This window comes from Myxocyprinus asiaticus, chromosome 3, assembly GCF_019703515.2.
Source record: "Myxocyprinus asiaticus isolate MX2 ecotype Aquarium Trade chromosome 3, UBuf_Myxa_2, whole genome shotgun sequence".
NCBI lineage: Eukaryota > Metazoa > Chordata > Actinopteri > Cypriniformes > Catostomidae > Myxocyprinus > Myxocyprinus asiaticus.
Window position 1 is genome coordinate 30,802,712 of NC_059346.1, and position 27,775 is coordinate 30,830,486.

At 38.2% G+C, this 27,775-nt stretch overlaps 3 protein-coding genes across 4 annotated transcripts in view; 2 read left to right on the forward strand and 1 right to left on the reverse strand.

Moving 5' to 3' along the window:
* Positions 1-7,433: 7,433 nt before the first annotated feature.
* The window catches only part of fbp1b (fructose-1,6-bisphosphatase 1b), a 50,601-nt gene continuing 30,259 nt past the window's right edge, over positions 7,434-27,775 (forward strand). The window contains exon 1 of the mRNA XM_051660482.1: positions 7,434-8,222. Within this exon, the coding sequence (XP_051516442.1) occupies positions 7,434-8,222 (789 nt within the window). The remainder of the gene's footprint in view (positions 8,223-27,775) is intronic.
* Positions 10,578-11,154, forward strand: ptger4b (prostaglandin E receptor 4 (subtype EP4) b). Its single transcript, XM_051660512.1, has one exon. The coding sequence runs from the start codon at positions 10,620-10,622 to the stop codon at positions 11,010-11,012; it is 393 nt and encodes a 130-aa protein (XP_051516472.1). The 5' UTR covers positions 10,578-10,619; the 3' UTR covers positions 11,013-11,154.
* ttc33 (tetratricopeptide repeat domain 33) overlaps positions 18,783-27,775 on the reverse strand; it is a 33,724-nt gene continuing 24,731 nt past the window's right edge. For both annotated transcript variants that reach the window (XM_051660495.1, XM_051660505.1), the window contains exons 4-5: positions 23,936-24,067; positions 18,783-19,358 (exon numbers count right to left, since the gene is read on the reverse strand). In XM_051660495.1, the coding sequence (XP_051516455.1) occupies positions 18,990-19,358; positions 23,936-24,067 (501 nt within the window). In that variant the 3' untranslated portion in view covers positions 18,783-18,989. The remainder of the gene's footprint in view (positions 19,359-23,935; positions 24,068-27,775) is intronic.

Sequence of the window (27,775 nt, forward strand, 5' to 3'; positions counted from 1 at the left end):
ATCGAGTGTAAAAAATTATATAAATAATTTTTAATTGCCATGTACATCTACTTGTATTAAACATTTGCTCAAAACCCTTCATGTTATGAATTAAACGTGACGACATCTAAACGCTAATAAAGTGCCCGATGTGGTCTTTTTCTGTTGTATCCTATCTGCTTCAAGGTTTGACGTGTTGTGAATTCTGAGATGCTCTTCTGCTCACTACAATTGTACAGAGTGGTTATCTGAGTTACCGTAGCCTTTCTGTCAGCTCGAACCAGTCTGGCCATTCTCCGTTGACCTCTCTCATCAACAAGGCATTTCTGTCTGCAGAACTGCCACTCACTGGATGTTTTTTTGATTTTGGCACCATTCTGAGTAAACTCTAGAGACTGTTGTGTGTGAAAATCCCAGGAGATCAGCAGTTACAGAAATACTCAAACCAGCCCATCTGGCACCAACAATCACGTCACGGTTGAAATCACTGAGATAAAATTTTCCCCCCCATTCTGATGGTTGATGTGAACATTAACTGAAGCTCCTGACCCATATCTGAATGATTTTATGCATTGCACTGCTGCCACAGGATTGGCTGATTAGATAATCGCAAGAATAAGTAGGTGTACAGGTGTTCCTAATAAAGTGCTCAGTGAGTGTATATACAGAGTGCACTGCAAGTCACAGCAAAAGTATTAATATAACACTTAATGTCTGTTAAGTTGTTTATTTATTTATTTCTCCCCTTTTCTCCCCAATTTGGAATGCCCAATTCCCAATGCGCTCTAAGTCCTTGTGGTGGTGTAGTGACTTGCCTCAATCTGGGTGGCGGAGGATGAATCTCAGTTGCCTCTGCATCTGAGACCGTCAAACCATGCATCTTATCACGTGGCTTGTTGAGCGTGTTACCACGGAGACATAGCGCGTGTGGAGGCTTCACGCTATTCTCCGCGGCATCCATGCACAACTCACCATGAGCCCCACTGAGAGTGAGAACCACATTATAGTGACCACGAGGAGGTTACCCCATGTGACTCTACCCTTCCTAGCCACCGGGCTAATTTGGTTGCTTGGGAGAACTGGCTGGAGTCACTCAGCACACCCTGGATTTGAACTTGCGACTCCAGGGGTGGTAGTCAGTGTTTTACTCGTTGAGCTACCCAACACCTACCAAGCTACCAATTATTAAAATAATTGATACAAAGCCAAAGATGCAAAGGCAAAACATCCAGCAATATTGAATACATTGTAAAGACAATCCGTATAAGATCAGTGTGTTTTTTTAAGGGGATGTGAATCAGTGATGTAGCAATACCATTTACATGTTAAGAGAACCCATGTTATAATTTTTATTATTTATTTATTTATTCCGTTTTTAAGCTATTTGATGCAAATGAAATACACATCCTCACTGCTTGCTCAGGATTTCTTCCTCGAGTTACTTCCACATTTAATGTCGGTGGTCAAAACAGCTTTCAGTCCTTTAGAGCCACCAGTTGTGCTGGTTTTAGTAAATGCAGCGGCTCCTGACACGAGATCCAAAGCTCATGTTTTATTGGTCAGGGCCAGTGTTGGGCAAGCAACTCAAAACATTTTGCAAGCTAAGCTACCAACTACTTAACAGAAAAATTAGTTAAGCTAAGCTAAAAGCTACACTTCAGAGAAAGTAGCAAGTTACACTACAAGATATACACCAAAAGTAACTTGCTACATTTAAGCTACTTCATATTTTTTTCAACCAGAAACACATGATGTTTATCAAAGCCATGGTATAGCATTGTACAGTGTAGTGCAATATATTTCCTATTCACATTCTTGTATAAACCCTCTGTACATATTCATCTTATCCTGTAATTATGTGTCTTGCTGTTGTATTTCTGTATGTACTGGAAGCTTCTGATCAGAGGCTAAATTTCATTTGTGTGTGTGTGATCACATATGGGCAATAACAATGTGATATCTGATGGTATCAGATGGTAATACCATGGTACTCTGAGATACAATTACCATATTTATATGTACTATTCTGTATTTACATGGTGCTTCAAAGTACTTCAAAGAATACCATGTTACTACCATGGTAATTTGATATTTGATTTACCACATTCATATACAATTGAATGTACATGGTGCTTCAAGGTAATTCAAAGAATACGATGGTGCTACTATGGTACTTCACAATATGACTACCTTATTTGCAAGGTTGGGGAGTAATGGAATACATGTAATGGGATTAGGTATTTAAAATACAAGTAACTGTATTCCACTACAGTTACAATTTAAATCATTGGTATTTAGAATACAATTACATTCAAAAAGTATTTTGATTACTGAAGAGATTACTTTGCATTTTATTGTCATTTGTTTCATTTAATATTTAGTCCTTTCAGATGGAAAACATTTATACATATAAATGGTGCGATCCAAAGTGCATTTGAACAGCGGTGAAACACTTTCTTATGATGTGTTACATTCATACGAGCAGACAGAGAAGTAAGTTTGAAGTAAGTTTGGAGCAGAAGAAATAGAAATAAACCTTGTGTAAATTGTCAGCTTTACGCTAAGCTAAAATGCTGTTTCTAGCCATTTTACATGCACATGTTACCAGGCACGATCATATTTTTTATCAAGAAAATTCACGTTGGATCATAATTTCTTTTTTTCTAGTAAGACCTTTGATATTAGGACAAACATCGTATTCTTGATAAACATTTTTGTATTGTTTTCCTGTAAAAATATCTAAAAATCCTTAAAACAAGATCAATTAGATTTATCTTGTTTTAGAAACAACACTGCATAAGTTATTTAGGTTTTTCAGAGTATTTTTAACATGTGTATTTTGTTTTACTGTACTGGCAGAGTTTTTATAGTCAAAACAAGTGAAAAAATCTACCAGTGCTGAAGAAGTAATCACAAGTATTTAGAATGTTACAGCATGTATTCTGTAATCTGTAATGGAATACATTTCAAAAGTAACCCTCCCAACCCTGCTTATTGGTATACCACTGTATTAACATGGTGCTCCCAGGTAATGGTACATGTCCAAAAAAATGGTAATGTCATGGTACATTTTTATGTGTTTTCGTGTAGGCTAGTAAGTCTTTTGATGGTAAAATGTCTTTACCTGCAGTACCATTCAAGCTGTCCACGTGTTGAAATTAATAAAAACCTTCTTCATCACTGGCAAACGATAGGACACATTTGCAGGTTTGGTTTCCGTTGATTGTAGATCCACTGCAACCAGCATTATCGTAATTTTCCATATTTTAAAATATTCTGTGAGCGTTTTGGCAAGTGAGAGCCCACACCAGTGATTCAGCAGTGCTCGCGTGAGCTTTCTGAGTCATTCAGTTTGAATCGCGAACCACAAACCGCGATTCTGACCAGGAACCGCGGTCAGAATAGCGAACCGATTCTGACCGCTTTGCAATAACGTGCGACCAATTTATTGTAAAGAACCGACTCAGATGAGCGATTCACTTGAGTCGGACAACTTTAGTTCTGATTCAAAACTGCCGATAGCAAACACCGGTGTGATGTATGATGTAGCGGTGTAGCTTTTTTCGAAGCTATTGCTATCTTATCAAAAATATAGCTTAGCTACCGAAAAGCTACTTGATTTAAAAACTAGCAAAGCTACCACCTCGCTACACAGAAATGTAGTTAAGCTACTGCCCATCACTGGTCAGTTCATCGCTGGGTGAAGAAAAAAAAAACTGTCACACTCACCCTAAAAAAATAAATTTGCTTTGTCGGTGCGTAAGTGTTCGCGCCAGGTGTGAATGGCTTCATCCAAATCCATTGTTCCATTGTTTCTGCAAATGCAGACCACACCAGTTTGATTGCATGCCTCTGAGCCCAGCCTAGTGTAATCTTAGATATTTTGGATAATACGTTGAGAGGTTCAAATATATTATTTTTGTTCTGCAGAAGAAAGACAGTCAAATTGGTTTGCAACAACATGAGGATGACTAAATAATGACAGAATTGTCCTTTTGGTTGAACTAGCCCTTTAAAGCTGCACTGATTCTGCATTTAATTTACTGAACACAGAACCACAGAAGAATCAGAGCTGCCTTTGATACTAGTGGGTTGATATATGAAATGTAGAGCTGGCTGTTTTGCTTTTTGACTTGTTGATTGGTGCGTCACATGTCTGTGAACTTTGCAACACCTTATGGCCGCATGCTTCCTTTGTATATTCTTAACTACTACAGAGCAGTGACACAAAAATACATTTGTTCCCACAAATGTCAACCTCACAGGAAACCACTCTCTTATGTATGTTGATGCTTTGTGCAGTTGGTGCATGTATGGCTTTGTAGAATGTTCTGCACATCGTAGCTTCAACAGGCATCGGACGTCAGTAAGACACCTGGCATACCACAAGAAGGAAAAAAACAAATTCAAAAACATTGAGTTGAACAACATTTCAAAGGCCATGCATGAGTCATTGTGTTGGTCTACAAAAACATTACAGAACCGTCCAGGTTATATGCCTTGAAATGTAAAATGTAATGTGAAAAATAAAATTAAAAAATAAATAAAAATTCTTGCAACTTTAGAGAGAGAAAGAGTCCAAATCAATGTTGCGAATTGAACATGTACAGGTGCATCTCAATAAATTAGAATGTCGTGGAAAAGTTCATTTATTTCAGTAATTCAACTCAAATTGTGAAACTCGTGTATTAAATAAATTCAGTGCACACAGACTGAAGTAGTTTAAGTCTTTGGTTCTTTTAATTGTGATGATTTTGGCTCACATTTAACAAAAACCCACCAATTCACTATCTCAAAAAATTAGAATACATCATAAGACTAATAAAGAAAAAACATTTTTAGTGAATTGTTGGCCTTCTGGAAAGTATGTTCATTTACTGTATATGTACTCAATACATAGTAGGGGCTCCTTTTGCTTTAATTACTGCCTCAATTCGGCGTGGCATGGAGGTGATCAGTTTGTGGCACTGCTGAGGTGGTATGGAAGCCCAGGTTTCTTTGACAGTGGCCTTCAGCTCATCTGCATTTTTTGGTCTCTTGTTTCTCATTTTCCTCTTGACAATACCCCACAGATTCTCTATGGGGTTCAGGTCTGGTGAGTTTGCTGGCCAGTCAAGCACACCAACACCATGGTCATTTAACCAACTTTTGGTGCTTTTGGCAGTGTGGGCAGGTGCCAAATCCTGCTGGAAAATGAAATCAGCATCTTTAAAAAGCTGGTCAGCAGAAGGAAGCATGAAGTGCTCCAAAATTTCTTGGTAAACGGGTGCAGTGACTTTGGTTTTCAAAAAACACAATGGACCAACACCAGCAGATGACATTGCACCCCAAATCATCACAGACTGTGGAAACTTAACACTGGACTTCAAGCAACTTGGGCTATGAGCTTCTCCACCCTTCCTCCAGACTCTAGGACCTTGGTTTCCAAATGAAATACAAAACTTGCTCTCATCTGAAAAGAGGACTTTGGACCACTGGGCAACAGTCCAGTTCTTCTTCTCCTTAGCCCAGGTAAGACGCCTCTGACGTTGTCTGTGGTTCAGGATTGGCTTAACAAGAGGAATACGACAACTGTAGCCAAATTCCTTGACATGTCTGTGTGTGGTGGCTCTTGATGCCTTGACCCCAGCCTCAGTCCATTCCTTGTGAAGTTCACTCAAATTCTTGAATTGATTTTGCTTGACAATCCTCATAAGGCTGCGGTTCTCTCGGTTGGTTGTGCATCTTTTTCTTCCACACTTTTTCCTTCCACTAAACTTTCTGTTAACTTGCTTGGATACAGCACTCTGTGAACAGCCAGCTTCTTTGGCAATGAATGTTTGTGGCTTACCCTCCTTGTGAAGGGTGTCAATGATTGTCTTCTGGACAACTGTCAGATCAGCAGTCTTCCCCATGATTGTGTAGCCTAGTGAACCAAACTGAGAGACCATTTTGAAGGCTCAGGAAACCTTTGCAGGTGTTTTGAGTTGATTAGCTGATTGGCATGTCACCATATTCTAATTTGTTGAGATAGTGAATTGGTGGGTTTTTGTTAAATGTGAGCCAAAATCATCACAATTAAAAGAACCAAAGACTTAAACTACTTCAGTCTGTGTGCATTGCATTTATTTAATACATGAGTTTCACAATTTGAGTTGAATTACTGAAATAAATGAACTTTTCCACAACATTCTAATTTATTGAGATGCACCTGTACTTACAAAAAAATATTTATGTTGCTAAATTCAAATATGATTATAATTGAAGTTGTTGCATTTTGGGGATCTCAACACAAATTACTTTAGGGCTTGACTTTTGAAGAAGGTTATATGTGTGTCCTGTCAAAATGTACTAAACATGTTTAAACAAATTTGCTATGCATGATTTTAACACATTTATTAGAGCGGTACGTCCGTATAGATCTTTTCGGCTGTCAGGATGCGCTACCCATGTTGTACTCTTAAAGCTGGCTCATTACCAGAAAGGAGCCCATTTTTGTCAGGCAAACATGATTTAAGCTTATATAGTTCACCCAAAAATGACATTGTTGATACAATTTACTCACCCTCATGCTGTTCTAAACTCATAAGACTTTCTTTCCTCTGTAGAACACAAATGGAGATGTTACACAAAATGTTAACCTCAGTCACCATTCACTTTCATGGCATCTTTTATCCATACAACCAGGGGCATAACCACCCCCCAACCCCCACCCCTCCTTTTTGGAGCTTCAAAGATTTGGCACCCATTCACTTGCATTTTATGGACCTGCAGAGCTGGCATATTCTTCTAAAAATCTAAGTTTGTGTTCTGCTGAAGAAAGAAAGGTAAACACACATGGTATGGCATGAGGGTGAGTAAATGGTGAGATAATTTTCATTTTTGGGTGAACTATTCCTTTAAACTATACATGTAGATATGCCTGAGTGGTCTAATTTTCTTAACACCTGGCATCGACCTTGAATGCCGGCTAAGTGTTTTGTTTAGCTGTCATTTCAGTCATATTACTGAAGAGAGGACAATACGTGTGAATTGTGTGGACAGATATTAGTAGATATTTTATGTGGAGACATACAGTGTGTGTCAACTTGCACTGACAGGAGGGTGCAAGACTAAAGCTCGTGGGCGGAGTTGACAGAAAGTTCTCAAGGAAAAACGTGTATGTCAGTTTAGTGAGACAGAAGACAACTGTGGACTACACGCCTAACACAACCAGAAGTACGGGGCTCGACTTGTGGAAGACAGCGTGTAGCCTATATACGTCTGGCAAGTCAAAATGTATCCTAATGCAAAACCTTTCGGAGATCTGTAAAGACCCACTGATTGTGAGGAAAGTATGATTGTGGGATTTTTGACATCGCGAAGTGACTGCGCGCGATTGGGGAAGTCCTCATTTCAAGAGAAATGCGTCTGAAGCGCGTGTAAAGTGTCCTTTCTGACTTTACCTTCAACAGCTTGTAAGAAACAACTCGGTGATGACGAACGAGACAGACAGCAATCCTGTCCAGAAAGGTAGGGACCCGACCATTCCGGTCATTATGTTTATATTCGGTGTGGTCGGCAACGTGATTGCTATTGTAGTGCTTCGAAAGTCTCGGAAAGAGCAAAAGGAGACCACTTTTTACACTCTGGTGTGTGGACTTGCTGTAACCGACCTGTTGGGCACGCTGCTGGCGAGTCCTGTCACCATTGCCACCTATGTGAGTGGTGCGTGGCCCGGTGGGGAACCGCTGTGTCAATATTCCGGATTCATTTTGCTCATCTTCTCCTTGGCTGGACTTAGTATTATTTGTAGCATGTCCATTGAGAGGTACCTTGCCATCAATCACGCGTATTTCTACAGCCGTTACGTTGACCAAAGGGTGGCAGGCTTGACGCTCACGGGCATCTATGTGTCCAACGCGCTTTTCTGCGCTCTTCCGAGCATGGGACTTGGGAGCGTGGTGAAGCAGTATCCAGGAACGTGGTGTTTCATCGACTGGCGGAGCAACAACAGCACGAACGCTACGTTCTCCTACATGTATGCCGGCTTGAGCTCCGTCCTCATCCTTGCCACCGTTATCTGTAACGTGCTGGTGTGCTCGGCGCTGTTAAGGATGCACAAGCTCTTCGTGCGCAGGACCTCGCTTGGCACGGATCAGGGGCGCATCGCGGAGATCAGGCGACGGCGGAGTTTCGCCCGTCTGGCTGGTGCAGAGATTCAGATGGTCATCGTTCTTATAGCCACCTCCATAGTCGTACTCATTTGCTCCATTCCGTTAGTGGTAAGTGTGATATTTAATGGCTTCTGTAGCCTACAGTATGTTTGAGAAATGAGAGCATACTTTGATTTAAAGCAGCTGAACAATGTGTGTTAATGTGGGGTACGGCGCGCACTGGAAAGTAGTATCAACATGTAGACGGAAGTCCATTCATTAAGTTTTCAGATTTTAATAAACCTATGAGAATTTCTGTGAAAATACAGAGTAGCTATTTCATCTAAAAGTCTAGGCCTATTTTTTTATTATAACATTTATCATACATTTACCTAGTGAAAATTGGCGGGGGTTGTTATTGTATTGCAAACAGAGGAAACGACAATTCTGTTACGTCATACAGAAATGCTTACAATTCCAAATTTAAAAAGAAGACAGCGTGCAAGCTTACTATACTAGGCTATATGAATTTACAGTTAACAGCAAGTTAACTATTAAAATATATTATGCTATATATTGTAACAAAAACAATGGCACAGTAAAATTGGGGGTGGGTCATAAATACAAAATACAGATTTGTTTAGAGCAAATCTGTTTGAAAATCACACTGAAGCAGGGACGGGTTTATGCTTTTTGAGGCCCCAATCAACCGACCAACCCGGGGCCCCATTTTGAAAATGTTTGCTTAAAAAATTGCATAAAATTGATTTTAAATCATCATTTTAAATTCGCCCTATAAGCCGTACATACATTCAAATAGTATTATGAAATACAAATCGAGTTAAATGTAATTAATGCATGTTTTCCAGTTTTTCCACAGATAAAAAAGCAATATTTACTTTTTTTTTTTTTTTTTTTTTTTTTTTGAACAGGGTGTGCAAAACCTACTAGCCTACTTCATCCAGTAATATTTTGGAATTTAGTTGGTATTTATTAATAGTATAACCCATCAATTATTTATTGTTGTCCAGTTTGTCATTATAATATGATACAGTCTTATTATTACTTTGAGGATTTGTTGTATACAATAGTAATATATTCCTGTCTTATTTACTTTACTTTCACCTGGAGCTTATATTCTAATGCTGCAGTGTATTGTTCAACATGTTGCAAAAGGCTGGATTTTATGTAAGCATTGTAGGCAACATTCATAACAGTAACAGTAAACATACAAGGCACGGCGGCCCCTCAGCACAATAGAGCAGAAAGGAAAAACATTGCCGTTTATCAAGCGCTGAAACTTTGCTTGGTGCATAACAATCTGGAATAATGTTAAACATTGTTACAGTCACCTCTTTGCAACCTGAACTGGTTCAGAACGTTAAATCCTTGTGACACCTGCACTAAAAACATTCAAGATGCAGCGCACGAATGAAACTGAACGCAGGTGTCTCGACATGCATTTTTGAAACCTGAAGTTCTTATTAACTTGAAACAGTGTCTAAAAATGTGCCGGTCACTGCGTGAGACCCTGAAGAAACACAGAAACGCGGTGCAGCAGCCAAGGCGTTTACAAAAAACAATGAAAAAACAGAGCAGACGCACACAAAAACACGTTTGGTGTGAACGGCCCTTAACTCATCCGTTCGCGCGTATCTGAGCGTGTGAGTGAAACACGTTCGGAAGGCCTATATATATATATATATATATATATATACATTTTTATTAATATATATATAAAGTTTTTTTCATAAATTACAAACCCAAAGTCCTATTTACCTGAACCCGGCAGCTTCTAACGTGAACCAATCTGAGAGCGCTGACAATGGCGTGTTCGCGTGTGTACCCAAAACAACATGTCACCTCAAGCGGTTTTTGCGTAGCTTTCTTACAGGGGTGGAGGCCCTCTCGACGTCCAGGGCCCCACGCAATTGCGTGGTTTGCGTGGTGGTTAAAACCAGCAAAAAGCAGTGTCTACTATGACTATGAGGCCGACACCAAACGCGTCCTTGCGCTAAAAAAAGCTAGCAAAAAAACTTTAACTTGACGTCTGTCTAGCGCATGTTTACAAGCAATTGAAAAACAACGTGGACGGGCGCAAAAGCGCGTTCGGGGTCAACGGCCTCTATAGTGTGCTCTCTTTTGTTATGAAAATCTAGAATTTTGGTCATAGAAATTTTAAAGACCTCGGTAGATGACACATTCGGTATCTACTGATCTTATCCTTCTCATTTCACTGTTAAAGTTCACCACATGAGGTATATTTTCCATAATGGTACACTGATGACATGTGTTAGGTATTGACTCATAGTGGAAAGCCTATGTAGATATCTGATCTGACATCAGTTCTGTGGACAATGCTTTTGGTTCACTTGTTTGACAGTTTAAATGATAAAAAGTATAAATAGAATAGTTGCTGGTGTAGGAAATAGATCAATATAGATAACAAAACAGATGAGGTCATGTCTCTTTTTCGCCATCTAGGTGCAGGTGTTTGTAAACCAGCTGTACCGCTCCCCAGTGGAGATGGTTATAGAGCGGAACCCAGACCTCAAGGCTATACGAATTGCCTCTGTAAACCCCATCCTTGACCCCTGGATCTACATCCTGCTTAGGAAGTCGGTTGTGCAGAAGCTTCTAGAAAAGATCAAGTGCCTATTCTGCAGTATCGGTGGGCGAAGTCATGGGAGGAGCCCTACAGAGTTCCACTGTGGCAATGGTGTCCGCAACTCATCACTTGCATCTCGGGATTTGCCATCGATGGTGCTGCCTGAGCTGCCAGAGGTGATCAGCACATCACAGACGTATCTGTATCCTCTGGAGGGGGGGCAGGAGATGGGTTCCTCCAGTCATTCTATGCAGAGTGTGACTTGTTCAGCTTTCAATGAGCGAGCGCTTCTGGTGGCTCTAAGGGGTTAGACCGCAGTAGTGGACTCAGCTCCAACAACAGGACAGAAGGGAGGGAGAGAAGCACAGACTTTCTAAAAACACACATGCTCACACACTCCAGCACAAATGAAGTGCAGTGTTCCAAGCACCAGCCTTTACAAGTAACATTTAAAGGTGAGAAATCTGACCTTACAAGAAAGACACATATGAAAGATATGAGAGGTGCTCAGAACTGTGGACGGTGTCCAAGAAACCCATGATTTTTATTAAAAGCTTGATTGAACAGAGCAGAATTTCTGTTGGTGGAATACATTTCAAGAGCTTTATGTGAATGTTTTCAGCTTGTGGAACCATAACTACTCAGAGCAAAACCTGAAAGGAAAACTCACTAAGAACGCATGCATGCAAAAAGAAAGAAAGAAAGAAAAAAGGATATTTTAAGAGAAATGCACCAGTCAAAGCACTAAACAGTTTATGTAACAAACCTTGATGGATCGTCGAGCTCTAAAATTCAAGCAAGTGAAAACAAATGTTAAGTCTTCTGAAAGATGTTTAATAGAAAGGCACATTGGCTTAATTTTCTGGATATAACTCAATAGATGCATTTAAAAAGAAATGTCTGTAGTTGACTAACAGGATATGCTAGCAATGCATATTTTAGACAGTGAGGAGTGTGACAAAGCTCTGATAAATGTGTCTCTTCTAAAAGAAAAACTGCAGAAAAGGCTATTTTACCTAGATAAGAGAAATTTCAGAATTTGACCCAGGGGGAGGGGAGGCAATTTCCCCTTCCCCTGAAATTCCAAACTCAGTCGATTAGTTTTGATTGATGACCTTGAGCAAATATCTCTGCTTTAAGTTCCCTTTTGCAGACATTCGGATGAGATCTTGATTAGGTGACAAGTTCAACTAGGCAGAATGCCTTGTTAGTTTTTCTCATACTGGAACTCCTGCAGATTGCCGATTAAAATGTTTCCATTTCCTTACGTTAAGGTTAGCAGAACACCATGCAGACACACTGATGCATAAACAACTGTCTGCTATTTTAAACTTGTACTTATGTAAAAGAGTAAAATATAGCTAGACATTACTGAACATTCTTTCGGACTCCCATAATATGTACAATATTCTGTGAATTTACCAAGCAATTTCATATCCACATGTTAAATGTCAATACAATTTTCACAAAATACTTTAGCACTGAAACACAACACAATGTAAGAGCACATACACAACAAGTCAGAGGTTTTTTGTTTCTTTCTAAGTATATACAGATGATAGAATATATACCAAGGAGGTGAAATGATAAAAGCTACTGAGATATAGAATGTCTTTTATGAGGTCATACATGTTGCACTTTTAATCCTAGTACCACTGAAAAATCAACTTCTAACTTTCAAAATTGATCACCATGGCCTATCTCATTCAGTGGTTACCAAGGAGGAACTGAGTTAATCTGTACATATTTGTGATGCTAAAATGTGAATGCTGTCTCATTGTAATGATTTAATTTATTGTAGAATTTTTAGACAATCTATGGACTGTAGTTATTTCTTCTCTGTGAGAAGGCCAAGTTTGACATACATCTACCCATGTCAAAGCAATTATATGATACGTTTTGGTTTCATTTAACATTTTATGTGTATCAAAAACAATACAAGATGTGATTCAAATTGTACTTATGGTAAAGTACCATCATTTGTTGCATGTATATAAATGATTCAACATTAAGATGCATATTTCCCCCTTTTCGTTTTTGCAGACACAATGCAACATATGCATTTTAAACCTTGTCATACCTATTACCCTTGATGTGATTGGACCCTTCAAAATGTGCAACTGCTATAATGCAGAAATAAATTGTAGCACTGAGTTGTCAAAGAGATCACTGAAAGCAGAAACCCAGTGGTATCTGCTTTCTCATTAATACCCATAATGATAATTTGAACATAGTAGCATTAAAAAACTCAAAGGCATCATAAAGTTCTCAGTCCCACCATGATGTTCTTGCAGAGTATAATAAAGCAGTCATTCAGCCATTATGACTGCAGTAGTACTAAACAAGACATTCTCCACTTGTATTGACAAAGGCAAATGATTTAACATGAATTTTAAGTAGCTTGTGAGTTGAGTCAGTAATTGATCAATTTTTGCATTACTGTTTTAAAAAATTCAATTGTCTGCAAAAGTCACTTTACCTTATGTGAGTTTTTAAAAAATTATTATTATCATTAAGACAATTACATTTGTTAGAGAAATGAGACTTGCCTTTGCCATTTTGCCCTTTATCCACTTGCAAGCATATAAATATTCGATTTAAACAAATGTCAAGAGCCCAGGTCTTCTGAATCAACAGAGTGCTTCACTATTCACTTAAAAGGTACATCATTTACAAGCCCACAATGGATGTGATACTAAAACTCAGGACTGGTAATTATTAGACATATTGATAAGTAATATTAACCATCACTTGACAAAGCTTCAGGTGACTAGATATATCTGGTATGTGGAGAAAAAAATGACACGAGTAGAAACTGCTACAAATCATCTTTAAATTTAGTGTAGTGATGCTTATGTCTATCAAAAATCAACTTGGTCAAATGTCTCAATCATGATATATGATGATGTGTGATGTAAAAAGACATAACATAACATAAACAGGTCAGACCTTATCAGATTTTTAAAAGGACAAAGGATTGGTTAAGATAAGGTCATGTTACAGCACTTGCATTGTTCTGAGGATAAAGACAGCTAATAGATCAAGTTGAATATACATCATTAAATATACAAACGTTGGAATTTATTTTGCTTTGTGGTAGAAACTAAATAAATCCAAAGATTCAAAGAGGCATCATTACATGAACCAAGGCAGACCAGAGCAGATGATCCTTACATGATGACCAATGTGCAGGGGCAGATCTGGAGACATTCATCGACTATAGACATTTCATAATTCCATTGGGCAATGCGGGTAAATCAGTTCAACTTTCTAATGCATGTATTCCCTGCATGAATCATTCATTTGTACACTTGCTATGACGTACAGTCCACACTGCCAACTGCCCTGGTGCCTTACGTGTAGAAAAATTGAAAATGACAAATGCAATCTTTCACTTCGTAGACCTACAACTGACATCACAGACCTAATATGCTTCAGTGCCAGGCATCCCCCCTAAATCATCATTAGCAAAGACGTCAACATCCTCATTTATGTAAATAAAGAAACAATTAGAAAATAATTTGCGGGAGACAGAAGGATGCTGGTAGCTTCCGCCAGGTCCCACAGGTGCCGATTAAAACCATTAGAGACTTAACTGGCAGCCCATGCACACAATTTGACATTGACATTATCAATGCAGATGTGAATGCCTATGAATCAAATAGTGTCATTGCCAGCAACTGCCAATTATGAATACATACATATTGGGAATGCTGTTACAATCAGGGACTAATAACGGTTCAAGGAACATAAACGAAAACCAAAAACACAGTTTTTTGCAGAACATAACCGAAAATGCAAACAAAGTCCCTTTCAATCGTTCCAGAGTGAAAATGTTATTTTTAAATGCTGGTAACTGGTTAATAACCAGTTCATTTTTTTCTAATAATTTACTCATGAAACCAAAGGGTTTATCACACCACTACTTCCTGTTGCCCGAAAAAATGAGGCTTCTCTTTAAGTAGAATATATGTGTGCTTTGATCCTGTAGGAAACCGCTGCATCACACATTTCTTTGCCTAAATGCACACTGTTGATGTAGCCTTCTGTGACTTGACTGAAGACCTTTTAAACAATTACAGTATATACTGTAAAAAACAATTATGTTAAATTTACGGTAAAATACAGACAGCTGTGGTTGCCACAAATTTACCCTACAAAATACAGTGACCCTGTTTCAGGCTTTACAGGATGTAATTTTGATGCCTGTATATTTTATGGTTCACTACAGTTTATATTAAATGATATAAACTTGATATACTAACCTGGAACTATAAAAGTTTGCTTTTCACTTCAAAATGTACTGTTGATCATTATAGTAACTACAAAAGGCCACATGATTCCTTAAAGTTCATCAAGAGTGGCCCTTGCAGGAGCAATATTCAATACACATTTACAGATGGTGCACAGTGTTACTTAGACAAACACAAAACACAATCAGGGTAACACATTGACACAAAAATAGTGTAATAAACATGAACTAAACTACATAAAATATAACACAGAACATCTCAATGTGCATAACTTATATTAAAAATAAGAAGAAACATAACTATTCCCATGAAATATAATGAAATTTGATGGGTCATGCAGGGACTTCTGGGAACGCTTTACTGTTGCATTTTTACATTCTTTTACCGTTAAAATTACAGTTTTTTTTTTTTTTTTTTTTACATATAATTACTGCATATACATGCAGGTTTAATCCAGATACAAGGAAAAACATTAAAGGTAGGAATTAACTTTCTCAGTTGCTTCCAAGTATTCAATGGATTATTGTTAGATATGATGCATTAAAACAGATTTGATGCTGCAGGGTTTTGAATAAGAAGCAGGTCATTAAAATTAAATTATCCATACATTTATTTTTTTTTTATTTAGGCCTTACTTTGTGATAATGTTAAGCTCCACAAGAACATGGTCTGTGCATGTGCTCTCTGTGAGTAACCTAAGGTTGAAAACAATGAAATTGGCATAAGGTGACTTTTAGTCCAAACATGCCTACGCAGAGTGTGCGTGCATGTGGGAGAGAGAGATTTAGGCTATTTATTGATTTTAGATGGCTAGATGTATATTTGAAATATATTTGGATATATACTTAATATTACTACGTTAATAAAATAAAATAAAAAAATGTATTCCCTTTTCTCCCAATTTGGAATGCCCAGTTCCCACTACTTAGTAGGTCCTCATGGTGGCGTGGTTACTCACCTCAACCTGGGTGGTGGAGGATAAGTCTCAGTTGCCTCCGCTTCTGAGACCGTCAATCCACGCATCTTATCACGTGGCTCGCTGTGCATGACACAGCAGAGACTCACAGCATGGGAGGCTCATGCTACTCAGCGATCCACACACAAATTACCACACGCCCCATTGAGAGCGAGAACCCCTAATCGCGACCACGAGGAGGTTACCCCATGTGACTCTATCCTCCCTAGCAACCGGGCTAATTTGGTTGCTTAGGAGACCTGGCTGGAGTCACTCAGCACACCCTGGATTCGAACTCATGACTCCAGGGGTGGTAGTCAGCGTCAATACTCGCTAAGCTACCCAGGCCCCCCTAATATTACTACATTATTATAAAATTGATTAAAAAGACATTATTTTATAGTCTACTGTATACTATGCTTATTATGATTTCTATCCTGATCAATCCCCCACATGGAAAATTTTTTAATTGCTAATTTTGGGTGAGGCAAGTTATTTTGGGCTTTAGCGAGGTTGGGCAACACTGCGTCTGATATACAGTACCACCCAACCTTAGCACAGAGTACTGTCATTTTAAAAAGAACTTAATTAACCATTCTTTTAGTTCGTTCTTACCAGTTTTCAGTTAAAAAGGAGGCTGTGGAATGCTGAACAAAAAACTAAGTGAGCGCAGAACTGCTGCTCACTGGATGTTTTTTTTATTTTGGCACCATTCTGAGTAAACTCTAGAGACTGTTTTGTGTGAAAATCCCAGGAGATCAGCAATTACAGAAAGACTCAAACCAGCCGGTCTGGCACCAACAATCATATCGCAGCCAAAATCACTGAGATCAAATTATTTCCTCATTCTGATGGTTGATGTGAACATTAACTGAAGCTCCTGACCCGTATCTGCTGATTTTATGCAATGCACTGCTGCCACACGATTGGCTGATTAGATAACAATTGAAAAAACAACACGAACGGAAGCACAAACAGTTTCAGTGTGAACAGCTCCTACCTTGACATGCAGTCTAAATAACGTGCAATATATACATAAAGAAAACAATAATAATTGAAAAACTAGTTCGGACTCGAAAAAGTGTACCGTGTGAATGGCCCCTAACACAGTAGATTATTCAGTTTCAAACAGTAATTGAATTTTGAACAACAAGAGTGGGCAGAAAGCACGATTTTTTTTCTTCAGATTGTGTATATAGAATACTATTTCTTGTGAAGTTGGGATGTTTAGGGGTATGTTATTCTACTGGATTATAGCAAATCACTGTAAAACCTGTAGAAAACTCAGTACTGTACTGTAGGTTGGCAACTTCACTAAGTCAGACTAGCACGGACGGATGCAAAATGCATTCTACCAAAACTGCCCAAAGAAATGGGCAATGTAAAGTGACCCACAATTTGTCATTTTTAATGTTATGGGGTAATTCTGAAATCCATGACACAACAGTAACAGACCAGCATGCCAGTGCTAGCTCTTTTAAATAATACATACTTAGTCTTGCAGAAAGATTCTAAAGACAACAAAGAATAAATCATGTAAATTTTGTGATCAGAATTCAAATATGTCCAAAACTGATTAGCGCCTATACTGTTTTACAGACATAACTCAGCTAACAGAGTGAAATATCCTTAAGGAATATCTAACATCTTATTTACTTGATACTAACTCCTTCAGACAAAACTCTTGAATACCTTGGAAAGATTCAATGCCATGAAACTCACAAAATGACAAATTAATTGAGTAGTTCTTTTTTGGAGGTGCATGATGCAGAAGCATGGTATTTTATAAAGGAGCAGTGCACCCTGACTACTGTAGTGGCCAGCTAATCAGACTGGAAGCCAGTTTTTGCTATTTTGCGTTGTTTAACATGCACCAGGCAGGATCAATTGTCCATCCATGACTACAGGCTTGCTGTCAAAGCTTTGGACTAGCATGAACAATTAGGTAATTCTGCAGATGTTTATTCAGTTTGTGCCTTAAGGGTGCAACACACCTTGTTTCCCCAGTAATCATCATCCTATGTGTGACTTTGCATGATATTACCCTCTGGAACAGATGGAAATTATTTGTGTTGAAGTCTAGAGCTAAGTATGAATTCTGCAATCTAGAAAGAAGCCTAAGTTTTACAGGCATTTCCCAGTGGTGCTGTCACTGTGGAGCCATTCTGATTGACTATTAATCCAAATGATTGATCCAATCCACCTATAGAGACAGTGTTATAAAATATGTTTTTTTACTGGCAACCAAGCGATTTATGTAGAAGATTTATGCACACATAAATTGATCCAACCCACATAACTGAAGGGTAATTTCACAAAAAATGTGTTTTACATAAAATGAATTATATCATTATAATAATAAAGCTCATCAACCTAGAGGTAGTCTGCTTTCTATGTCAATCAGATATCTCTATGATGACAAATAGTCAACTGATTTTATCTCTCCCTTCTATATAGGCTAAATACCTTCTCTCTGTGGTCTGCAAGACCTCTCTCCTCTTATGCATGCACTTCAGTTACCAGCTTAACCCAATACTGCATTAGAATCCTCTTAATCTCTTACTAGTTTCACTATCCCAAAATAGAAAATCCAGCTAGTTATCAGAGCAAAAATGATCCGATTCTGTTTTTGTTTTTTTTATGTTGTGTGTGGGTGCATACAGTAGTTTGCTTTTCCCGCTCGGTCTTGGCACATCAGTTTCTTACTGCTTTAACAGCACTCCAGTTCCCAGTGGGGTTCACTTAAAACGGGACTGCAACAAAGCTGACTAGGACATTCCTAATCAGCAACGTACATTAAGAAGGGATTATTCTGTCATTTTGGGAACCTAAAAGGCAATGTTTAACTGCATTTATACAGAATAAACACATGATGCATCAGTAAAAGGAATTTATGCTTTAAGTGAAAATGGTCCAGACAGGAAGCATTTCAGATGCTTCAATTTCTCTAAGCATCTGGTACTCACTATACAAACTTAACTACAAGGAAGCCCATCAGAACCTTGGAGGATCAAATCAACAGTATATACATAATACTCTAAACAGTATACACAGAAGAGACAAAAACATCTACATTTTTTTCAGAGTCCTCGTGCCTTCACCAAAACACTCTGTGAAGACGAAGTGGGTCTGCTGTCATCCTCGACAACCACCTTCTTGGCCAACCCCTGTGCATCCACAACAACTGCCATTTTCTTTAAGTCCTCATATTGTTTCTGTCTCTCAGCCATGGCTGAGCAGGCCTCAATTACTTCATCACTCTCGAAATCATAATCCCTGTTCAGCTCAGGAGCTTCCACAATGAGCCGTCGGGCTTCCTCTTCCTGCGTTGCTCTTTGGCAAACGGCTCGTTTCTGCTCCCGGAGCTGTAAAGCCCAGTTTAAGTCCTCTTCCCAGAGGGGGCACTCGGACGGATGCAGGTGCACTGCCACTTGAAAGGACCGCACAGCCTGGAATACACACAAAGATCATTTAGCATGTACATATTCACTATGTGGTTAAATGTTTGTGGACACAAACACTACGCCCATATGTGCCTGTTTGGCATTTAACTGAAGAACCATTGGCATTAATAGGGAGCTGGCCCTCCCTAACAGCTTCGGCTCTTCTATGAAGGCTTTCCACTAGATGTTGGAACATTGCTGCAGGGATTTTCTTCAATTCCACCTCGAACATCAGTGAGGTTGGGCCTGGCTCGCAGTCAGCATTCCAATTCATCCTAAAGGTGATCAATAGCCGCGTTTCCACTATAGTGGAAACCAAATGAGGGCATGCGAATGCGTGCCAGTTGCATTCCCACCGTCACTTCCGAGGGTTCAAGGTGCCTCCTGGGGCTTCCTCGGGGTCCAACGGCCAACCATTCTCTCATCATTTACACACCCTCATACCTTCCCAAACTCGTTTGACTTTCTACGGAACACAAACAAAGATTTTTTTGAAGAATGTATTAGGTGTTTTTGTTCAATGGGGTCCAAAATTTCAAGCTCCAAAACAGACATACAGACTGCATAAAGGTGATCCATACGAATTGAGTGGTTTAATCCTTGTTTTCTAAAGCGATACAATCGCTCTGGATGATAAACAGATTAAAATGTATGTCCTTATTTACTATAAATCTTGACATCCGCCCAATTGGAACACAGTGCAGGCTTCACAAGAGAAATTAATAAATTATTCAAATAAATCTTTGTGTTCCGCAGAAACTAAGTCATACAAGTTTGAAACGGCATGAGTAAATGATGAGAGAATTTTTTTTTTTTTTTTGGTTGAACAATTCCTTTAAGGGGCCATGGCAAATTGTTAATTAGAAGGGGGTGTCTACAAACTTTTGGACACATAGTATATGGGAAACTAGATATGACATGTACACCATATACACTTTACAGATATAGAAATGGGTGTATGATCTCAGTTACCATCTAATTGAGGTGACGAAAACAGAAAACTACATTCATCTCTAGGAGACAGAATGCATCTCCTTCCTGAGTGGTATAATAGCTGTGTGGTCCCATGGTGTTTATACTTGCGTACTATTGTTTGTACAGATGAACGTGGTACCTTCAGGCATTTGGAAATTGCTCCCAAGGATGAACCAGACTTGTGGAGGTCCACAATTTTTTTCTGAGGTCTTCACTGATTTCTTTTGAGTTTCCCATGATGTCAAGCAAAGAGGCACTGAGTTTGAAGGTAGGCCTTAAAATACATCCACAGGTACACCTCCAATTCAGTACACCTCCTATCAGAAGCTAATTGTCTAAAGGCTTGACATCATTTTGTGTAATTTTCCAAGCTGCTTAAAGGCACAGTTATCTTAGTGTATGTAAACTTCTGACCCACTGGAATTGTGATATAGTCATTTAAAAGTGAAACAAATCTCTGTAAACAATTGTTGGAAAAATTACTTGTGTCATGCACAAAGTAGATGTCCTAAACGATTTGCCAAAACTATAGTTTGTTAATATTAAATCTGTGGAGTGGTTAAAAAATGAGATTTAATGACTTAAACCTAAGTGTATGTAAACATCTGACTTCAACTGTATAACCACACAGACAGTGGCACAAAATATGTAACTGAATACAACAAACAACATGACAACATCCACATTACTTCAATACACGCATAGAGCATCAAACTGCATGTGTATGAAACGCAGGCAGATGTCACAGATGTATTCTAATAAACAACATCCATGTACTATTACAATGACCGTCAGAAAGTTAAACATTTATTCTGTAAGAATGAGTTTGTGTGCAAACAAAATTTCAGCTGCTTGACTGCTTCTCATGAGCTGACGTACCATGAAGAACTGCTCTAACATATGCTCATTTATTTCTATATGATGTCTAAAGCCTAGTTCCTGTTGTGAATCAGTAACCCAGGTCATGTTACCCAAGGGATGAGAGGGAGGGGTAGGGGGAGAGAGAGAATGACTCAGAGTGAAGAGAAAGAGATTTGTTTCTCTCCATCTCCTGGACAAATAAAGATTTCATAAATAGGATTAAGTGGACAATTTTACTTTCATAATTGCCCTATTGACCAAACATTTTACAAAGGAATGGCCAATTCCTTTAACAAAAACACTAGATCATGTATCAGCCCTTAGAGAGGGAGAATATTAGAGCTGCTGCCAGTGTGAGCTGGAGGCAAGGATCTAGTCATTGTCAAGAGGAAAAACTTTAATGAGGAATAAAGCCATCTGATGGCTTTGGGAGACCTCTTCTGCTCCAGGGGCCTGATAGATTTAACAGAAAATAGATGATTTCAACAGTTTGCGAAATCTCACTCAACCATTAGGAGTAACCAACAGCACCAGCAGACTGAATGGCATTGAATGGTGCGGAGTTGTTTGGATTTGAAACTATTTTCGTGCCATTATGACATGTGAGATGTAATTAAAACAATAACATTAAATAAACAAACCTGCATCCCTCCTGTAAAAGAACATCCACACAGAAACAGAAACAACAGTAGTGAGAAAGAAAAATTTCTACTTACTAGTACAATTTTCAGTGCTCCAACTATTTTTGATCGAAGAATTTGACTTTTCCAGTGGTTTATGATTAGGATTTTTAAAAATCATTTTGTATAGATTGCATTTGAGATGAGCAACTTATAGTCAATGGAATACTTAAGATCTGAGGATTGGTTGAAAAAAATACATATATATATATATATATATATATTCTCTGAAAAAACCTCCATGATGATTCCAAGACTTAAAATTGTATTAAAGGAACAGTACACCCAAAATGTTTAAATCTGTCATTATTTACTTACCCTCAGGTCATTTCAAACCCATATGACTTCCATTCTTATGCAGAATACAAAAGAAAATATTGTAATAAATACTGTGATCCGGGTGTTCAATTCAATGGCAGTGGATAGTGCCATTGATGTCAAGTTTTCCACTGTAAAATGACATACATTTTGGGTTGTGTCTCACCAAAACCTATTGTATCCCTTTTAGAAGACTTGGAATATGACTCAAAAATCACATGGACCATTTTTATGATATTTTGGGGTCCTTTTTAAGCTTTAAAATGAGGCACTATCCACTGACATTGTACTGAAAAGATGGACCACGCTATTCATTAAAACATCCTCTTTTGTGTTCCACATTAGAAAGAATTTCATACACATTGAAACGACACAAGAGTAAATTATGAATTATTATGAATAATTTCATAATTCCATGACTTTTTTCAGGCCTGCAAGTTACAACTGTACAATTTTGGTTACTACTTTTGTGCAAAGACGTATGAATAATAATATATACTGTTGTTTGGAAAATAAATATGTTCCATCATCCTAAGAAAAACGCCTCTTGAAAATGACTGCATGTAAAATTTAGACCTAACGTTTTTCTTGAGTCCTCCTTTATCCTCAGGTTATTTTTCTCTTTGTAGAATGACTTGACATGACATGCTTGGCCTGAAAATAGAAAAGTATTCAATCAATCTCTAGCCAAGACTTCAAGCTTGATGTTTAGAGTGCAATACATGCATTGACACATACACACACATATACACACAAGCAGTTATGAGCCAAAGAACCGCAGGATCCTCAAGTTTGTTTTTTTTATAATTAAGCACATCACCTTTCTAACTCACAAATTCACACACAGGTTGGGGCATGTGTGGCACTGTTTTGTAATCTTCCATGCTCCTAGGCTTGGATGTGCTCAAGAGCAAGCTTTATCACAGTGTCACTTCTGAATGATGGATAACTGGCAAGACGACTCTCATTCACCTCATACAGAAAGCATTTAAAAAGCGTTACCACTAAATAAAGTTTTAATACAAATAGTTGTGAGGCAGAAGAGAGGGAAAGAGAAAGAAATCAATAAAAAAAGAAATCCGCTTTTAGTGGAGACATATTGTATATATACAACAGAAAAAGATGGGAAGGTAGAGATATATAAAATGGGAGATGGAAAACTATAGACACAGGAGAAATAAACTGATGTCAAATGTAATAATTATGTGCAGGCAGAGTCTGTCCCCTTGTGTGGCCTTCCTATATGTCTGAGAGTGTAGGGGCACAGCATTTAATTAGCAAATAAGCACATAGCATTTTTAAGCTCCAGCAAGTATATCATTTTGTTTCTATAATTTTTTACAATGTGTTCTTCAGTGCCACCTTTTACATCACACTATTCATGATTGAAAAGCAGCACTTAAATAACCATAAATCTACTTTATATTATATTCATAAAGTTTGTCTGTCTGGCATCCACTGTTACGGACTGCATAAACTGTGGAGTGGTGGTGGCGTAGTGGGCTAAAGCACATAACTGGTAATCAGAATGTTGTTCAATCCCCATAGCCACCACCATTGTGTCCCTGAGCAAGGCACTTAACCCCAGGTTGCTCCAGGGGGATTGTCCCTGCAATAAGTGCACTGTAAGTCACTTTGGATAAAAGCGTCTGCCAAATGCATAAATGTAAATGTAAATAAACTTGCCGTAACTTTGGTCCATTACTAAGCAATTGTTTTTCATTTTGTAAATTTATTTTCTGTACTTACTAGATCGACTTCACCAAGACTTAGTTGGGCACGACCCAGAGTTTGCCATGCCTCCCACCAGAGGGGGCGGAGTTTGGTCGCCATCTCCGCAGACTGAACAGCCAATAACACTTCTTGAAGGGTAATCAACACCTAAGGGTTACATTTTAAAATGTTACAGATTGAGGGAAAACTCCTAAAACCATTTTGTCAGTTCTCTCCTCACATTTACAAATAACCAAAGAAATGGGTCTACCCAAAATATACAGTGCATCTGACAAAAATCAGTCACCCTAAATTTAGTCACCCTAAAACAAGTCTTTCAGGAGTCTGTGCCTTCCTTGTTCAATTATTTCCAAATTAATGTTCCTCACTTTCAATAAGAATCGTATGCTTTCTACTAGTGCCACTCACAAGAAAGTGTTTTCTAAAACTTCAGTAAAAAAAAAAAAAAAAAAAAGTCTTCTTGAGAGTTTCCCATCTTTTTGTAGCAAAACTTGTTTTGGGTTTTGTTTGGAAACAATCCAACACCCATAATAACCATATGCTATTCAAGGACCAAGAAGATGTTATTTGACATTTGGTTTAAAAGACCAATAAACTGTTATCACCAAAAAATCTCATTGAAATTTATATGGATGCTTAAATTGTAGATGCACAACATTCACATAGAGAGAGAGACAATATTAAGACAATGAATGAGCAAACACTACATTACATGGCAGCACTGGGATGTGCTTGCAAAACAGGCGTTTCCATTACAATGTTTTATTTACTTAAAGCTTTTAATGCCTTTAAAATCAGGTCAACCCAATATTGAAAGTTAAAATACTAGCTTGTCCAAAACAGGTTATTGCCAGGGTAACAACAATTGAAAAGCAAACCTGCGATGCAATCTTAGTTTCCAGCAGTTTTTTTTTTTTTTTCATTTGCAGCCTGACTGAATTTTATATTCACATGCTGAGGTGAGCATTACCGTTAAACAGGTGTGTAATGAGCAGATGCAGGGAATGCAGGGAGTGAGAAGAGAGGGAAAAGAAGGGATAAGGAAGAAACTAAGAAGGCTGTTTACAGATAACTCTTATGCAGACTCTACTTTGATGTCAAACATTGCTCATAGACTGATCAGGAAAAGACCAGAACTAACCAGCCTGTCCAATGGTATCAGATTACTAAAGAGATCAGTTGTGTATTGCCCCTGTTGGTGCACATTCACATTCACCTTCTCACTCTTTTTAGACTCACCTGGTGTAATCACATGCTCAGCATGGAAAAGGTCACTACTATAGGTTTGGTTTACAAGAGAGGGAAAATAATGACCATTAGTTTATTACGTCCTATTGTGATCAGTGTGCACAGCCCAAAACCTTAACCCTGTCATAAATGTTAGTCTAGACCTTGTGAGGGATGGTATTCAGTGATATTATTAAGAAAAAACATTATGTTTAGTTAAATGAATAAATATGACATCAACATATTTCATGCAATAAATAATTGTTTATAAATTTCTTCTTGGAAAGCTGTACTCTACAACAGAAAAGTTTTGGCATGCATACTTATTATAACAATTAGCAATGACGGTGCAGAGCCTTTTTGTATCTATATCTGAAGAGTATATCTGTATCTTTTAGTTTTCTTCTTGTTTCCAGCCGACTAGATTTTCAGCCATTTAAAATTCTCCAAAAAAATACATAATTTTTCACACTCCTAGGCTGTTTGTGCGATTTTCGAAATTTGCTGTATTTTATAAATGAACTGATGTATCGTTACAAAGCTTGGTATGTATCATCGGCATCATGCCCTGAAGGTATGTGAGAAGTTTGGAGCAAGCGCCACCTTGGGTATAAAAAAAATAAAGAAATGCTTAAAAATGCTTACAACTTTTGATTATTATGGTCTATTGTCATTGTATTGTCCTTTTTTTATCCTCCCCTTTTTCGCCCCAATTTGGAATGCCCAATTCCCAATGCACTCTAAGTCCTCGTAGTGGCGTAGTGACTCGCCTCAATCCGGGTGGCGGAGGATGAATCTCAGTTGCCTCTGACGTCTGAGACCGTCAACCCGCGTATCTTATCACATGGCTTGTTGAGCGCGTTACTGCGGAGACATAGCGCGTGTGGAGGCTTCACGCCATCCACCACGGCATCCACGCCCAACTCACCACGCGCCCCACAGAGATCGAACCACATTATGGCGACCACGAGGAGGTTACCCCATGTGACTCTACCCTCCCTAGCAACCGGGCCAATTTGGTTGCTTAGGAGACCTGGCTGGAGTCACTCAGCACACCCTGGGATTCAAACATTGTACTTGGTCATGCCAAGTACAATGATACAAATCTGCCATGGACGGCCATACTTCCTGTCCGCCATTTTGAATTTAATTGAAAATCAAAATCGCGTTATGACGTAGTGCGATTATCAAACCACAAAGTCTGCAATTTAATTAAATAAATAGTCTGCACATGCTGCTTTCTGTGCTTACGGTATGTGCATAGCTCTGGTCTCTGTAGTGTATTACATATACTCAAAGCCAATGAGCTGAGCGCATTATATTTACATGCTCTTGATTCACTAATTACACATGTGTAATTCCAAATATACTTGGCCACTTAAAGTTACTATCCAAATCTAAAGTAACCTCATTACACCAGGTTTTTGTGTTCAAAAGAGTGGATGAGAGCATTCCTCTGCATTAAAAGGCATTGTCCACTACAAACAGAAATGTCTTTATTTTGGGGGAAGCTTTTTTATTTTGGCAGAAAATGAAGGCTTAAAGGGTTAGTTCGCCCAAAAATGAAAATTCTCTCATGATTTAATTACCTTTAAGCCATCCCAGATGTGTGTGACTTTCCTTTTTCAGCAGAAACGAAGTGAAGATTTTTATAATCACATTTCAGCTCTTTTTGTCCATACAATGTAAGTGAATGCGTGCCATTAGACTGCTGGCTATATGACAGCCCAAAAGGCATATTTAGGCAGCATAAATATAATCCACACGACTCTAGTTGATCAATTAATGTCTTCTGAAGAAAATCGATATACTTGACTCAGTGAGTATTTCTATATGGGTATACTTGTGTGTGCATGAATGAGTGAGCAAGTATAATTATGTGCAATACACAGCATAATCTATTTATATTTATCCAACATACCCTACTTCTTCTGCCATACATTCCCTTGCATCTGTATATAACAGATCTGTATTTGTACATACGTGTATATATATATATATATATATATATATATATATATATATATATATATATATATTATATACATATACAGTCTTGTGTATTTCTATATATCCTTATATTTTCTATTCACTTTTTATTTTTATTCTATATATGTATTATCATCTTGTTAATTATTATTAATTTGTCTTGTTGTTGTATTGTTTGTGCACTGGAAGCTTTTGTCACCAAGACAAATTCATTGAATGTGTAAGCATACTTGGCAATAAAGCTCATTCTGATTCTTATATGTTTTGAAAAACAGAAAACTGAAACAAACACACACACACACACACACACACACACACACAAAACTGGGCCAAAACAAAACTCAAAAATGCCTAGACAAAAATTGAATGCTGGAACAAACAAACCAACTCACGGTGGGGTAAAACAATGGAGAAAACAAACAGAACTTTACCAAGTCAGTAACCAACAGGCAGAGCAGGACCCAGGAAACATGATGGAACGAAACAGCACAAGACAATATTCACAAAGGGAATATAGTCAAGAAAAGGTTAAAAAGAGGGACAAATCAACTAATAATCACACTGTAAAGCCTAATAAGTTAGCAGAACTAGCAGAGGCAATCAGTTACATAAATTTTTTAAAGTTAATTAACTCCCAAG